The sequence below is a fragment of the Pituophis catenifer genome, unplaced genomic scaffold (assembly GCF_029215685.1).
Source record: "Pituophis catenifer annectens isolate HBS135680 unplaced genomic scaffold, rPitCat1.0.hap2 SCAF_7, whole genome shotgun sequence".
NCBI lineage: Eukaryota > Metazoa > Chordata > Lepidosauria > Squamata > Colubridae > Pituophis > Pituophis catenifer.
In genome coordinates this window covers 833,026-848,363 of record NW_027256887.1, presented here as the reverse complement: position 1 = coordinate 848,363, position 15,338 = coordinate 833,026, and the positions used below count along the sequence as shown (strand labels likewise).

The following is a 15,338-nucleotide window of genomic DNA, read 5'->3' as shown; positions in this document are numbered from 1 at the left end:
GTTGACATGAGGGATCCTCGGTGCTCTCTGAGCTTGGTGGTTTTCTTGCAGACGTTTCATGACCCATCTAGGGAACATCATCAGTGCTAGTTCTCCTTTCTCTTGACTTGGGTCTCCACAAGAACTCACAAGGATGACAAATCAGGTTGAAATTCGATATTTGTCCTTGCTGAAAGCAAACAGGTGTGGAATTCTAAAGGAAATGTAGGATAAGACTAATGACATCCTTGCATTCTCTATCTCAGGGCTGTCAAACTCCTGGCCCACAGGCCGGATGCATCACACGCTGGCCATGCCCTCGCCCGGTTTAGCAAAGAGGGGGGGATGCACATGGCACCGGCATGATGATGTGAGTTTCACATCCTTGCTCTATCAGATCAAACAAGCTGCATTTCAATCCTGAGATCAGGACCTACATTCTCACCCCTTCCTGAAGTGGTAGTCCCCCAAAATTAGACATACTATATGAATCAGTAATACATCTGATCATAGGCAAATGCCAAGTAATCTTTTTTTTTTTATGTTCGCAGTTAAGGAAAACATTTGCATTGTTCCACAACATCCTAGGTTTTCTCCTAAATCATGTAGATAGTTGCTCTTGTCAGGAGTTCGTGAGCATTTACAGGATGTAGTAAAAAAATTCAAGCTGGCAGCTGCAATCATGTAGGTGAAGCTCCAAGTGGAATCATCATGGCCACCTTATTGATGTTTTTGACCTTGCAAATCACCAGCTGTGGACATCAGCTGGTGGACCTCAGGAGCCTTTCTTCCATGACAGCATGGAGGACATGAAAGGAGCCTCACTGAAGAATTTGTGCTGTTCACACATTCAGAGTCCTCTGGGCAAGAATTTATGGCTGCCTAATCCTTTCACTGCAGAAGCATCCAAAGTGTGGTGTGGAGCTCATTTCCATCTTCAGTTGATAAATGGGAAGGAAGTTTAGATCCAGCCCAGGCTTTGACTAAAAGTAGCAACAATCAGACTCAAGCCTTGTGTGGATATTTTTCCTTCCCTTGAACGTGAGTGTGTTCTCAAAAGGTGCTCAAATCCTCAGTTTTAGCATTAGGGATGGCATCTTCTCCCAACTTCTTCTCTCCATCTTCAGAATTAGGTTTATTTGTTTTATAATGGAATGTGGCCGGTAGGAAGACCTGACTTCTCTATGGATCAGGTCTGGGACCGGCTTATAGAAAGAAGTCTCAAAAGATCATGAATTTCAAATGAGGGTAAATACAGGTCTCCCAGGATAATGTTGCTAGAATTAATCTCTCTTTTTCAATTTTGAAACACACAGCCATGCCAGGGAAATAAAATTCAGCACTTAGAGACAATAGTCGACAAGTCCAAAGGACCTTCAGTAGACCAAGTACCATTAACAGAGTGATAGGTTGAACAAAGTAGGTTCTGCAACACCCAGGTTTTCCAAGAATATCTACTCTTCCCATCAAAACAAAACACAGCTGGCTCATCTGGTCCCATTACAATACAATGAGCAGCTATACTGATTTTGAATCAATATCCAAAGCTTCAGCTTGCCATCGATGCAGGATGCCAATGGATAGTTTAACAGGAATGCAGATGGTTTCCATGAAGCTGAACCCAATAAATTGTGCGTTTCTAAACTAGACTGCAAAAGACTGAAAGGCAGCCAAACATTAGCTGGATTCTGGACATGTTGCTCAAGTAAATCACATTAAAGTGAGCATACAACTAAAAATTGCCTTGTGCAGCAAAAAAGCAATTAAAAAAATAACAGACTAACAGAGTTGGAAGGGACCTTGGAGGTGTTCTAGTCCAACCCCCTGCTCCGGCAGGAAACCCTGTACCATTTTGGACAAAAGGCTGTTCAATTTCTTCTAAAAGCCTCCAATGTTGGAGCATCCACAACTTCTGGAGGCAAATTATTTCGTTGATTCATTGTTCTCACTGTTAAGAAATTTCTCCATAGTTCTAAGTTGCTTCTCTCCTTGATTAGTTTCCATCCGTTGCTTCTGGTCCTGCCTTCAGATGCTTTGGAGAATAGTTTGACTCCGCTTCTTTGGGGCAGCCCCTCAAATATTGGAAGACTGCTATCATATCTCCCCTAGTCCTTCTTTTCATCACACTAGACATCCCCAATTCCTGCAACCATTCTTCATTTGTTTTAGCCTCCAGCCCCCTAATCATCTTTGCTGCTCTTCTCTGCCCTCTTTTTAAAGTCTTAACATTTTTTTTTTTGCATTAGAGGGTATCTCTGTGTAAGTGACACCTAGAAAGCTTGTTTTCAAGATGCTCTGATTAATCATGGAGGATCTGACCAACTAGGCAAAGCACTCTGCTGTACAGAATGAGACAAGTTTCACTGGGTAAGTTACATTGCAGATCTGTTTGCAAAATGTGATCCTTCTCCTTCAAAGGCCAAAGATAAAATGTTGACCTTCCAGTAAAATGTAGCAGCAAGAGTGTTTGGCAACCCTCCAGCTCCTCCTGGGAAGAAGCCCCACTGAAATCCATGCCTCTTACTTCTCTGAAGATGCTTTCCCCATAAATATGGTTGACCTTGTGAATGCAACTCCTTCACTGTGGTTGCCAAAGGGCCATTGCTTCTGTAGGAGTGCATTAAAACCACCTGATGGAAAGCCACCTGAACTTCAGGGGAGTCAAAGGGGGAATTAATGACATTAATGAAAGCCAAGTTAATGTTGGGAGACAAGAAATACCGAGGAGTAGCAATATCGAGGCTTTCTTGGGAAACTTTTCAGCAACATGGAAATGAGGAGCTTTAGAGAGGGGTGTCTAGAGTGTCTGGAGGGAGCCTGTCTTTCCTTCCTCGTTCAGATCTCTTCTTTCTTCTCTCTGGCTTTCCCATCATTCCCTAAGGTCCATATGAAAACTTCCTAAGGGGAAACTTCCGAGAGGACTGCGAAAGGGAGTGAGAGATGCAGAACCGCAAAACTCAAGCCAACCAGTCTGAGCCACCTCTCAGCAGAGGTAAATTCAAAACCGCCACCCAGATAAATTCCTTATGAGCACCTCTCTTCTTTCTGCAAAATGTCCTCAGGTTGTTTGTTCCCCACTGTAAGGGTTGCCATCGCTGCGAACATCATCATATTTTACCCTCAAACATTATAGTAGGTACACTTGATCATCTACAAGTGGAGAAAAACACAAGTTATGGCTGACTCTGCTTTTCCTATGTTGTACGATAGGAAAATGGATCTCCTCTCCTCTCTTTATTTTCTTTCCTCTCCTCTCCTCTCTCCTCTCCTCCTTCCCCTGTCCTCTTTTCTCCTCCCCTTTTCTCCCCTTTCTCCCAATCTTAACCAACATCTGGGGGGCATGAGTAACTCTGGAGTGAGAGCTCCCCAAAACTGAGTGGGATATTCCCAGTACAATAGGGTTGTATTGAATTTACCAGACAATCTTTTGTGTGCCTCTTTTCTACATTTTCCCCCCACATCTTGTGAGACAGGTTATTTAAACTAGAGTGACTGATCTGTTTTTTAAACCACATAGCAGTTCAGGGCAGTTTAAAAATTTCCAGCAGATATAAGCTGACTCTGCTATTTTAGGAAAGTTTCCTTACTCTCAGCCTCATCCTTAGACCAATAAACCATAGCTGCCACTTTCTATTTTTAAACCAACCTTTTACAATACCCGGCATGCTCCTTCGTGGCTTAGTGAGAGATTTTTCACCTAGTGAAGTTGTAGAGCACAGGCAGATGGACTGATCAGTGTAAAACCCAATATAAATGAATATCCATAACTCTGTGGCACAATGTCATATGTAGCTTTTTACTTAGTCAGCATTGACTGAAAGGCACCAAAAATTACTAAATTAATTAATTCTTCAATGCACTTTAAGAAACAAAATCACAGCTATTTTTTTTTCATTCTTTAATAACCAGATCAGTGAGGAAGGAAGGAAGGAAGGAAGGAAGGAAGGAAGGAAGGAAGGAAGGAAGGAAGGAAGGAAGGAAGATAGATTCAGAGAGTAGAGTAAATGTTTTAGAGCTTCTCAACTGCTGTGAGAAGCTGAAATTTGAATGCAGATTCTTTTGCTAAGAGTACCTACAGTACTGAAGGGATGGTTGACTTACAACCATCCCTTCAGCTACCCTTCAAAGTTACAACCACACTGAAAAAAGCAAATTGCGACTGGTCCTCCCACTTGCAACTGTGGCAGCATCCCCACAGTCACATGATCAAAATCCAGGCATGGGTATCTTTCCGGAGAAATTTAGTAAAGAAAATATATCTTTGATTATACATGTAATAACAGCAGCAAAAATGGTATTTGCACAAAATTGGAAAGCAGAAAAAAATCCTACAAAGGGAGAGCTAATTAAGAAAACATTAGAATGTGCAGAAATGAGGAATTAACATTAGCAATTAGAGGGAAGGAAGAATCGGAGTATTACAACATATGGGGGCAATTTTATCAATGGATAGAGACTGAATATAGACAATAGGCAATGTAAAAATAAGAAATATGGGGAAAATATGTTGTAATACATTGAATTTAAATGTAGGAAGAAAGATATATATGTACTAAGAAAATGATAATAAATGTTGAATATGATGACACAAAAATTTTTGCACCCAGATGTTACATTGATTGATTAATGATGAATTGTTTGTTTAAAAAAAATTTTTTTTTCTAAAAACATAAAAAAATAATAAAATCCAGGCATTTAACAACTGGCAGGGACTTGGTCAGTTGCAGCATCCCAAGGTCATAGCAGTTCTGTTTGCAGCCTCCCCAGCTGGCTTCCGACGAGCAAAGTCAAGGGGTGGGGGAGGGGAAGCCGGTTTCATTTAACGACTGCATGTTTCACTTAAGAACTGTCATGGTTGGCTTAACTAAAAAGGTCAGAAAATCAAGCTCAGCTCACTTAGCAACAGAACTTCTGGTTCTAATTGTGCTCGTAAGTTGCATACCTGTGCATATGCCAAATGCAGCGTTTCAAATGGATGCATTCTCATTTCTCGGATAGTGAAAAATCAGCAGGTAATAAATATATACCTGGTGAAGACATAAACTGTGAATCAAGATGGGAGGCTCACGTAGTGATATTCTGTAAATGAAAAAGGAAACTGCTGAAAAATTAATAATTACAATTGTGTTTATTACTAGTCATAAATAAGGTGACAACGTACTGTGTATTTGGAAGTCACCACAAGCTTTTCACTCTGTTTCTCCAGTTGCTCAGGTGTTTCTTTGACTTAGCCATGGCTTCATATTTTTAATATGAAATAACAAGAGTTGTTTTTTTTAAAAAGTTCTGCTTTAAGACCAAAGAAAAACAATTTGTGTCTCTCTGCAGCCATTTCCTGTGGCCGATGTTGGTAATCGTCACTTTTCAACACTCTGTGGGAATCACACTATATTTATGTTGCGTTGGACATCAACATTTGGATGATAGAGAAATTTTCTCCCTTCTCTTTGCCAACTTTTGAAGAGCTGCAGGAGACAAACTGTTCTGCTCCTTTCTTTTTTCTTTTCTTTTCTTTTCTTTTCTTTTCTTTTCTTTTCTTTTCTTTTCTTTTCTTTTCTTTTCTTTTCTTTTCTGGTATTGTTTTCCAGATCAAAATGTCTCTCCTTCCATTTTCTTCCACAATGAAAATAGAAGCAGATGCGAGGCAGGTTGGATGGAAAGAATGGCAGAGAGCACGAAGGTAAGATTATCTGTCTCTTTCTCCTGCTGTTTCCATCGAATTAACCATCTCCTCTCCCGCAGCATTACATGAAATGGGAAACACCACAAACCAGGGAGAGCAGCCTTAAATCAAATGTGCCGATGGGTCATTATCTGAATCTCACTGAGAATGCATATCTAGCTTTGTTGGTACACCTGCCTTTCTCCAAAGCAGGGAACAACCTCTCAAATTCTTCTCTCGCTTAAATTAATATGCAGTGCAAGGAAGAATTTATGGCCTTCCTTGAATCCTTCTTTCCAAACAATCCCTTTCGCTTACCCTTGTTCCTGACCACTCCTTGACTTCGTTGCCTCTTCTCCTCATCTTCCAAGCCCCCAATGTTGGCTAGATTAGAAAAATCAAAGCCAACCCAGTTAGTGTGGGTGCAGTGGTTAATGTCAGGCTTTCCTCCAGCAGGAAATTTTGACTCCTATTTCAGGAATTGACTTGGCAGGAGGCTCACAGATAAAGCTTGGCTAGATTAGATGTTTTATGGGGTAAATAATAAATATACTGTCTGCTGCAGCATACAGAAGCCAAGGCCCATGCTCTATATGTTCCATATGTTCCAGACTTTAACCCATCAACTTCTTTCTCCTACCTTTCTAGGACAATTGATCTCCACTGCTGGGTTGAAGAAATAGGGAGGGGTGGGTGGGAAGGAGCTGCACCTGAGATTTGATGATGATGTGAGGTTTAGTCCAAGAGCAACACAGATGACTCTTGCCAGGATTCAGTTCTTTATTTCTCACACACAATAGACAGAATCTTGCCAGGTTAAAGCCTTACTACTCTCACCCTAATGGAGAATTCCTGGGAGATTCCAGGCAGTGGCTGACCTAAAACTCTCTTCCTCTGCCTCCTCTTTAGCTCTGGTCTCTTCTCCACCTTTCTAGAATTTATCCCTTCTTCCTGGGAAACTATCGCTTCACTGTAGCCCACCAGAATCCCTTTCCATCCACTGCCACCATCCCTCACAGATAGTTCCTTGTAACAATTGCCAACTTCACACTTAACAATTGAGATGTTGAGTAAGCTTGAGAGTCCAGAATTGCCTTGTGCCAGCTGGGGAATTCTGGGAATTGAAGTCCTCGCATCTTAAAGTTGTCAAAGTTGAGAAACCTTGATTAAATGGTGGATTTCTTTCCCTTCCTACCTAAAATTGTACAAGCTATTATTCAGTGTTATGGCTCATTCAAAAAAACTCTAACAGCCAGCCACCAGAGGGCATTTTTTTCCCAGGGATTTCTTTCTACTAGAATTACCTGGATTAATTTTAGCATCAACCATGCTTTGGAGTTTATTCTATTTTATTTAGCAATAATGAAGATAAAACTGGATATCAAGGTTGAGAAATTATTTCTTCTCGAATCTGTCAGGTTCTGGCAGCGAAGTTTAGATTTGGGGGAATCTTAAGTTCTCTGCTATCTGAATAACCACTTAAGATAGAAATTGTTCTGCAGATACAAAATCTTCCTTCAAAACTTCAGAAATTATTACCTAAAGCTTAAAAGAATGGAAACTGACAGATGAAGTTGGATAGAAGAACTTAGTTATTTTTCTAAAATGGACTTGCCCATTTCCTTAGAAAACAAAACAAAAATGGAACAAACAAACAAACATCCGATACAAATTCAGATCCAGGGAGGGGAAAAAAGCCACTTTTTAAATATCTCAGGCATTGCCACAATGAAGAGGGAGTCAAGCTATGCAGGATAAGAAGCAACAGATGAAAACTAATCAAGGAGAGAAGCAACTTGGAACTAAGGAGAAATTTCATGACAGCGATATCAATTAACCAGTGGAACTCCTTGCCTCCAGAAGTTGTGGGTGCTCCATCACTGGAGGTTTTTAAGAAGAGACTGGAGAGCCACTTGTCTGAAATGGTATAGAGTTTCCTGACTGGAAGACCTCCAAGGTCCCTTAAACTCTTATTCTGTATGCCATATTCTCTGAACTTGATTCCAGAACTCTAATCTAGAAATAAAGGAAGACTCTACAGCCCTTGGGAAGAGTAGTGCAAAACTCTTGAAAAGCCAGAAGGGAGTCAAGTGGAGCCCAGAACAATTATATCCTAGCAATAATAGATGCTTAGCTTCAGTTACACCTGGGTAGACCCTGTGAAATACCTGGGCATTTAAGGCTGTTTCAGAGAGAAGATTCCTGGTTGGAGTAACATTGGCCACCATCTTATTCAGAAGACAACGCCAAAGAGGGATCTTGTGTGAATCGGTTGCCGAAATCTCGGTCCCCATTGAGTTGAACACAGCTGCTGCTTGGCCCTTTGCCATTCCCCGTTGCAGCCAAGGAGGGCTTTATGGTTGTACAACCCAGCCCAATAGTAAGAACATTTGATTTATGGCCTCGTGCGTCTTCTCTGCCAGAACCTTGTTGGTAGCTGGAAGAAACTTTTTTGCAGCTGCACAACACTCAAACACACACAGAGAGAAGTCCCTTCCAGATGTTGAGCTTGTGGGACTTTGAGTGACACAAAGATCATCCATGAGGAGAACTTCATGGTCTCTGTGGCAGGAAGTCTTCTATCCAGGCAAAGCTCAGCTAGCAAAGGATAAATCACGAATGGTCGACTGAGAAGGAATAATGTGGATGGAAATATTTCTGGACCGTCTTTGTAAGCTTCCTTCACCCCAACATCTTCTCTCCTGAAATCCTGATTGTCTTCAGCTTGGCCTCTTCTCCAAAGACAAAAAGCCATTGTGTAGCCCGTTAATTAATTGCTGCTGCTTATAGTTGCGGCCTTATTAATAACGTAATTAGCTGCTCTTGCCAAGCAGTTCTCACATGCGAGAAATGAGCTGGGTTACCATCCCTTTTTAAATATGAAATAAAGTGGATTTGCATGTGGGAGAAAGTATAATTCAGCCTTTTCTCCATGGATACAGAAGAACACAGAGGCACGGAATTGTACACCCAAGAAAAATAAGTCCTCATTTCCCCTTCAATTTACAAAAAAAAAAAATTCCTTTGAAAGAGAGAGCTTTGGTGGATTTTGTTGGTGTGCGTGTGTAGAAGGGCAGGCAAGATTCCAGACACTGGAGGTGTTTAAGAAGAGACTGGACAGCCGTTTGTCTGAAATAGTCCAGGGTCTCCTGCTTGAGCAGGGGTTGGACTAGAAGGCCTCCAAGGTCCCTTCCAACTCTATGTTCTAAATCTTAATTTGAGCTTGGTATGATTGACCAAGGTATTTTGGCCTCCAGCCTGCCTGGCTGTCCTTGACTGGCATCTTCAGGCCAAGAGCATTGGCAGCCTTCCTGCCGAATTGAGGGCTTGATGACTCTGGTAAAGGAGTACAATTCCCCAGCACCAGAGGGCCTTTGGATCCATGAAAAGGATCTGGGTGTTTCCTCCCCTCTTCAGAGGGACGCAAAGAAGGGGCTTTTGTGGACGGCTCAGAGACGGTGATCAAACTGTGCATTGGCAGGAAATTTGGCACTGGGACAGAAGTTCCCATTTGCTGGTTTTGGGAAACCAACCTAATGACTCACTGCAGCTGCCTTAAGACAGGTTTCTCTCTCTCTTGCTCTCCCAGCTTCACTTCTCTCTATCTCCCTCTCTCTTTCCTTCTCTCTCTCTCTCTTTCCTTCCCTCCTTCTCTCTCTCCTTTCTTTCTCTCTTTCTCTCCTTTCTCTCTCTCTTCTTTCCCTTTCTCCTTCTCTCTCTCTCTCTCTCTCTCTCTGCTTGTATGACCCGCGACCCTCAGTCTGAAGACCTCAGAGGACCTGTGTGAATTGAGAATATCTTCTCTTAGCTCATCTTCATCCAGAACGGAACGACGATGGGACTGTGAGAGTGGAAGCAGGAAGGCTTCCTCCTGGCTGTGTCCCCTGGGCTTTGCCTCCTGGCCTTCCATTCTGGATGAAGACTCTGCTCACCCCTCCTCTTCCCACCTCCATTCCCAAAGGGTCAGGAGAGACGGTTGCGCGGCTGATTCGCCTTCACTCCGAGACTGACCGTGTGATCAACCCGATCACCTGCCTCACTTCCCTCCAGCTACTCAGGACCGAGGAAGAGAGGAGGCAGAGAAGCCCAGTCTCTTCTTCCAGTTCTCATCCTTGGCAGTCCTTGATTTACAACCATTCACTCAGTGACCCTTTCAAGTTACAATGACACTGAAGAATGACTTATGACCGTTGCAGCATCCCCAGGGTCACATGAAAAAATTAGGCACTTGGCAACGGGCATGTATTTATGACGGTTTCCCTGCCTCGGGCTGATGTGATCCCCATTTGGGACCTTCCCAGCTGGCTTCCAACAAGCAAAGTCAATGGGGGAAGCCAGATTTGCTTAATAACCATCAATCATGGTTTTCCAAATTTCCCATTGGGGTCAGATTCATGCAACCTATAGAGCAAGCTATGACCCCTGCGTCCTTGGCACAAAGTACCCATTGGTGCCACGGTATCACTTGCTATCCAAGTACCCATTGGTGTTCCTTGCTGCCTCTTTTCTCTGGGTACAAGAATAGGGCTGCAGATGAAAATCTGCCTTTTGGAAAACTCTACTGCAAAAACTGTTTTTTTCCCCCTGTACAGAATTACCGACCTCTCAGAGAAACGCTGTGGCTGCCTCCTTCTCCTTTGTCTGCCAATTTCTTACTTCCATGGAATTTCAGTCTTCTTCCAAGTCAAGACTGGCAACTCGGTTTTTCTAAAATTATAACCTGCCTGAACTTTTTATTCCTTAGCTTCGTTGTTGCAGAGAGCATCGTCTGGACTAATTTAGATCTGGTTGCATTGATAATAATAAAAAACAAAAATTAAGCAAACATGAGACAGGACCTGTGCTAGGAACAAGATGAATTTGGTTTGAGGGACCTACCACAAGCACACAAAGATCCTGGCAGGGAGACCTTGTTACCAAGTTGACCTCTTTGGTGCTCCTGGCATCTCCTTTGCCTGCTTCCAATTCTCCCTCCTAGCCGCCAGTTGAGGCACCAGCCTCGGCCTCTGAACTCTCCTGGAGCCTTCTTGGGCTTTGATCTTCCCCCAGCCCAGAAAGATTAGAAAGAAGAGGAGGAAGACGGAGGCAGATAAAAGGCGCACCAAGAAACATGGCTGGCCTCCATCCCATTTCCTTTCCAGATTGTGAGGGCTCCAGGATCAGAGGCAGGTAGCTGGCCTCTGTCTTTCAGCTGCTGGCCTTCTCCTGTAACATCCCCAGTGGCGTCAAATTGGACTAAATTGCCTTAGACTCAGCCTCGATTGCTGGGAACCACAGCAGCATGGCCCTGCTCTTTCTTCATAAGTGGTTGGCCATCGCCGCCTTCCTAAGGTTGAAAGAGAGGGACTTCCCCAAGTCACCCAGGTGGCCTTTCGCCTGGCAGGACTAGAACTCACAGCCTCCTGGTTTCTTCCCAGCACTTATAATCACCATCCCAAACTGGGTTCTCTCTTATCCATTAATTACAAAGCGAGGTAATTACCTTCTTACTATTTCATTAGATCAAACAAAGGGGGAGACAATGAGCATCTCTCTGTCTCTTTTTTCCCTCTCTTTCTCTCTCTCTCCCTTTCTCTCTGTCTCCCTCTCTCTCCCTCTTCATTTCCATCACTTGTAAAGCTTCTTCTGGGTTTCTAAGGTAGGGAAAAAAATATGTAACTCAAACGGTGCCAAACAAAATGAATCAGCAACCCACTGGTGCAAATCAAAAATAGAGCATGCCTTCCAGAGCTTGTAATAATTTGTTTTGCCCCTTTCATGCATGAAAAGTCCACAACTCCTGATGTTTAGATAAATTACAAATTCAGGGGATACAGCCCAGGCAAACCTGTGCCGTTTTCATACGAGTGACTAATTTCATGTTAGTAATCCTGTGCCAGACCGGGTGACTTCATATTCCAACTCCCGAATTTACTTATTTACTTAGCTGTATTTGTAGCCCTTCCCTGCCTCACAGGACTCTGGATGGCGCACCGCAGAATGAGAAGCTGCAAAGCTAAGTTTATTTTATTCATTCATTCAATTTCGGTAGCCGCCCAACTCATGCAAGTGACTCTTTTAATAATAAAAGCAACAAATAGAGTCATCTTACTGCAGTGATGGGCAGCCTATAAATTTAATAAATAAAAGAATCCGTGGAAACAAAAATACTTATGACAGTCCCGCTCCCATTCTGGTGAAGGAGGGCTGAAGGCTCAATTGGAGTCCAAGAGGCTTTTCTGGGGTGTAGAATTTTAGGATCCGGTGAGTGTGAAGGCTGCCCCAAAGGAGGTCTGTGGTCCTGGAGAGAAGGCCGGCAGCTACTGGGCTGGGAGGGGCTGGGGATTCCTGGCCAGGGCAGGGAGAAGTCATCCAAGGTCTTTGGACTCCTCTCCTCTAAGAGAAATGGGAGGAAGGGAGGTCATCTGGGGTACTTGCAGGAGGGCCTTTCCATCTATTTAGGCCACTTGGTCCTTTTTAACAGGGGTTTGTCCCCCCAACCATCGCACCACACTAACTTAGCCCACTGGCACTCTGAAGCTGTGGTAAGGTACAATTCCCAATCTCTGCATGATGGGAGTTGTAGTCCAACATGTTAGGAAGCTAAACACAAGTTGTAATGGGCTTTTAAGGTCTGCCTTGTGCAAGACCCTTCCCCCAGCTTGATTCCTCCTTCAAGGGCAGAAAGCGGACTCCTTGCCACCCTCCTCCCGGTGCCAGACACCGGAATTTCTTCCAGGGTGGCAGCAACCCCTAAGAGAGGTTAAGGCTGGGTTGGAGGGGGGGATGGGGAGCAGGCCGGCTGGGGGTGGGGTCTGTGCCACGGGGGGGGGGGGGGCGGAGGAGAAGGGACCTCCGACTCTTTGAGAGGAAGCCCAGAATCGGAGCTCAGGGCCGCCGCCTCCTCGCGAGGAATACGCCTCCAGGAGGAGCAGCGGCGGCGGCGGCGGCGGCGGGGATCCCCCCAAGGCAGAGCGGAGGCTTCCCGGGAAAAGCAGCGGCGGCGGAGACCCTCCGGCCCCCCCTTTGCACCGGGCAGCTTTTAGGGGAAGCGGGAGGCGGGGGCTCCTCCGCAGACGGCTCCGACCCACCCGGAGACCCCGCCAGGTAACAGCCCCGCTCCCCACCTGACGGCCGTCGGGCTGCCCGCTGCCAACTTTGCGCCAAGGGAGGGCTCGGGCGGCGGGGAAGCGGCGGGGAAGCCGAGGCTGGCAGCCGCCGCCGGGCCACGCGGGCTGCGCTGCGGGCGGCGGGCGGGCGGGCAAGCGAGCGCCCAGCAGAGCTGCCCATCTCCGGGGCGCAGCTGGCGGAGCGAGCGAGCGAGCGGAGCGGGCGCTGCGCGGGCCACTTTTCCCAAGTCCCGGACCCGCCCCGGCTCGCCAGAGCCTGCCGCCCCAGCCGGCCTCGGTCCGCCCCCGCCCCTGCCAAGAGCCGCCGCCGGGCTCGCCCGCCGCCCAGAGGGAAAGGCGCTCGGGGCCAGCGGACGCCCCTGCTCCAAGGGGCGCCTCTCTCTCTCGCTCTCTCGCTCGCTGTGTTGCGGGCGGCTTCTTCCACCTTCGCGCCTGGCTCTCTCCTTCCGCGCACGGCGGGCAGCAGCGGCCGAAGTCGGCTCGGGTAAGAGTGGCGTGGGGATGCGCGGACGCTCGCTTGCGGGGAAATGCCCGCGACTTCGGCGGGAAGCAGGGGAAGGCTTCGGCTTCTCTGGAAGGGGAAAGAAGAAGGGCCATGTGGAACCCGGGGGGCGGGGGAATGGCCCTCGCCTAGGGAAACTGAGGCAGCGCCAAGACCGTGGGAATCATGGGGCAGAGAAACTTCAAGGAGAGATGGTCTTCTGCTTTTCACGCCTTTTGCCCTCCTCCTTTGGCTCCTGCAGCTTTGTTTGGGGTGACTCTGTCTGGACCGGCAAAGCCTTCTGAATAATAATAATAATAATAATAATAATAATAATAATAATAATAATAATAATAATAATAATAATAATAATAATAATAATAATATCTTTGTGTTGATGACCTTCAAAATAAGGAGTGAATAATTCCTTTGATGTAAGGAATCTGCAGGGGGAAATGTGTGAATGCAACCTAGAGCCTAGATTCTGCCCTCTGAAATCTGCCTCCCTGGTTTGTTCCCATCCAGCTAAAGCTTTTCAACAGGTTCATTTCCTGCTGGGTGGATCCCCTGACGATCCATTTATTTAAGATCCAGCCTCTCTGAATGCCCTGAGTTTCACTTCTGGGCTTGCAGCCCAGGGCCAAGTGCGTATGGATGCACTCACCCCTGCCTGCCTGTGCCAGAGTTGCCCTCTTTGATGATGGTCGAGTTGAACTGATGGTCCAGGGCTGGTGCCCTCCTCCTTTATACTTGAGGATACCTGAGCTCATGGTCCTCTCCTCCACAGTGACATCACAATGTAGGGATTGCACTAAGTAGGGAGATGTACCGTGATGCTGGAAGGAAGATGAGACCCCAGATGTGCCCCGGCAGGTCCTCAGGACATTGCCTTCACATCTTAAGTCAAGCTAAACTTCTCCTTATCTGTATCAGCATTACTGACCAGGAGGTTTTTCCTCCTCTTTTGGCACCAGCTCCAGGGGACTCACAAGGGCTGGCTCAAAGTTAGCTGGGAAAAACTTCAACTCTGCAGGGGGGAAGGTCCTGATTCATACCCAACAGTGTTGCTCCCGCTTTTGAGGGCCAAGGCTAAGTGTGTTGGGCAGCTGCAATCAGCTCAGGTGGAATTGTCGGACAGCAGTTCTCTCAATCTCACACCTAGCTAGGTGGCAGCAATCAGCGGACTCTACCTAAAGCAAGGAAGGATGAAACGGGGTTAAGATTTGGATGGGCACAGTTGGGAAGAAGGAAAAACATCTTTGAGGAGTGGCGGGGGAAGGAACGAAGCAGCTCCATGCTGAAGATACTAAGAGATGGGGGAGAATTTTTTTTTTTAAATGTTGTGTAAAGTCGTGGAAATAATCACCTTTGACCACAGTGGGATTAATTTCTGAATAATGGGAAATTGCATCAGGCTAGGAAGCTGGATTATTAAACCAATTTACTAGTGGGATGAGAAAATTGGGATTGGACAGAAATATGGACTGAGCACTACGGTTTTTAAAAGCTGTTTTGGTAATATTTGTTTTGAAACGATGCTTGTTCATACACACACACACACACACACACACACACACACACACACGTATATCTATATATCTATATCTATATCTATATCTATATCTATATCTATATCTATATCTATCTATCTATCTATCTATCTATCTATCTATCTATCTATCTCCTCTGAACAAGCTTGTGTAAGAAAGAGTAAGTGGAGAAATCTCCTTGGGCCAAAGTCACCCAGACAGATCCCTCCATGGCTGCAAGAGAGCTGGAGCTGGTCTTCTCCATCCTGGTCTAGCCCTCTTACCACTAGGCCACACTGCCTCTCACTGGATAGCTGGATGGGAATTGTGTCCATTGTATCTTTCACACTGGAAAGATTATTGCAATTAACAATTAATCTTTCCAGTCTTATTTTTCTTCCGTAACTTATAGTGGAAGTTTTTAAGAAGATGTTGGATAACCATTTGTCTGAAGTGGTGGAGGGTTTCCTGCCTAAGCAGGGGGTTGGACTAGAAGGCCTCCAAGGTCCCTTCCAACTCTGTTATTCTATTCTATTCAATTCATTATAATATACAATATAATATGACCGTATATCCCT

The 15,338-nt window shown here is 45.4% G+C and overlaps 1 protein-coding gene across 1 annotated transcript in view; it reads left to right on the top strand.

The window, feature by feature from the left end:
• Nucleotides 1–2,919: 2,919 nt before the first annotated feature.
• SEMA3D (semaphorin 3D) overlaps nucleotides 2,920–15,338 on the top strand; it is a 114,106-nt gene continuing 101,687 nt past the window's right edge. The window contains exons 1-2 of the mRNA XM_070947741.1: nucleotides 2,920–2,971; nucleotides 5,568–5,659. Coding sequence (XP_070803842.1) covers nucleotides 2,920–2,971; nucleotides 5,568–5,659 — 144 coding nt within the window. The remainder of the gene's footprint in view (nucleotides 2,972–5,567; nucleotides 5,660–15,338) is intronic.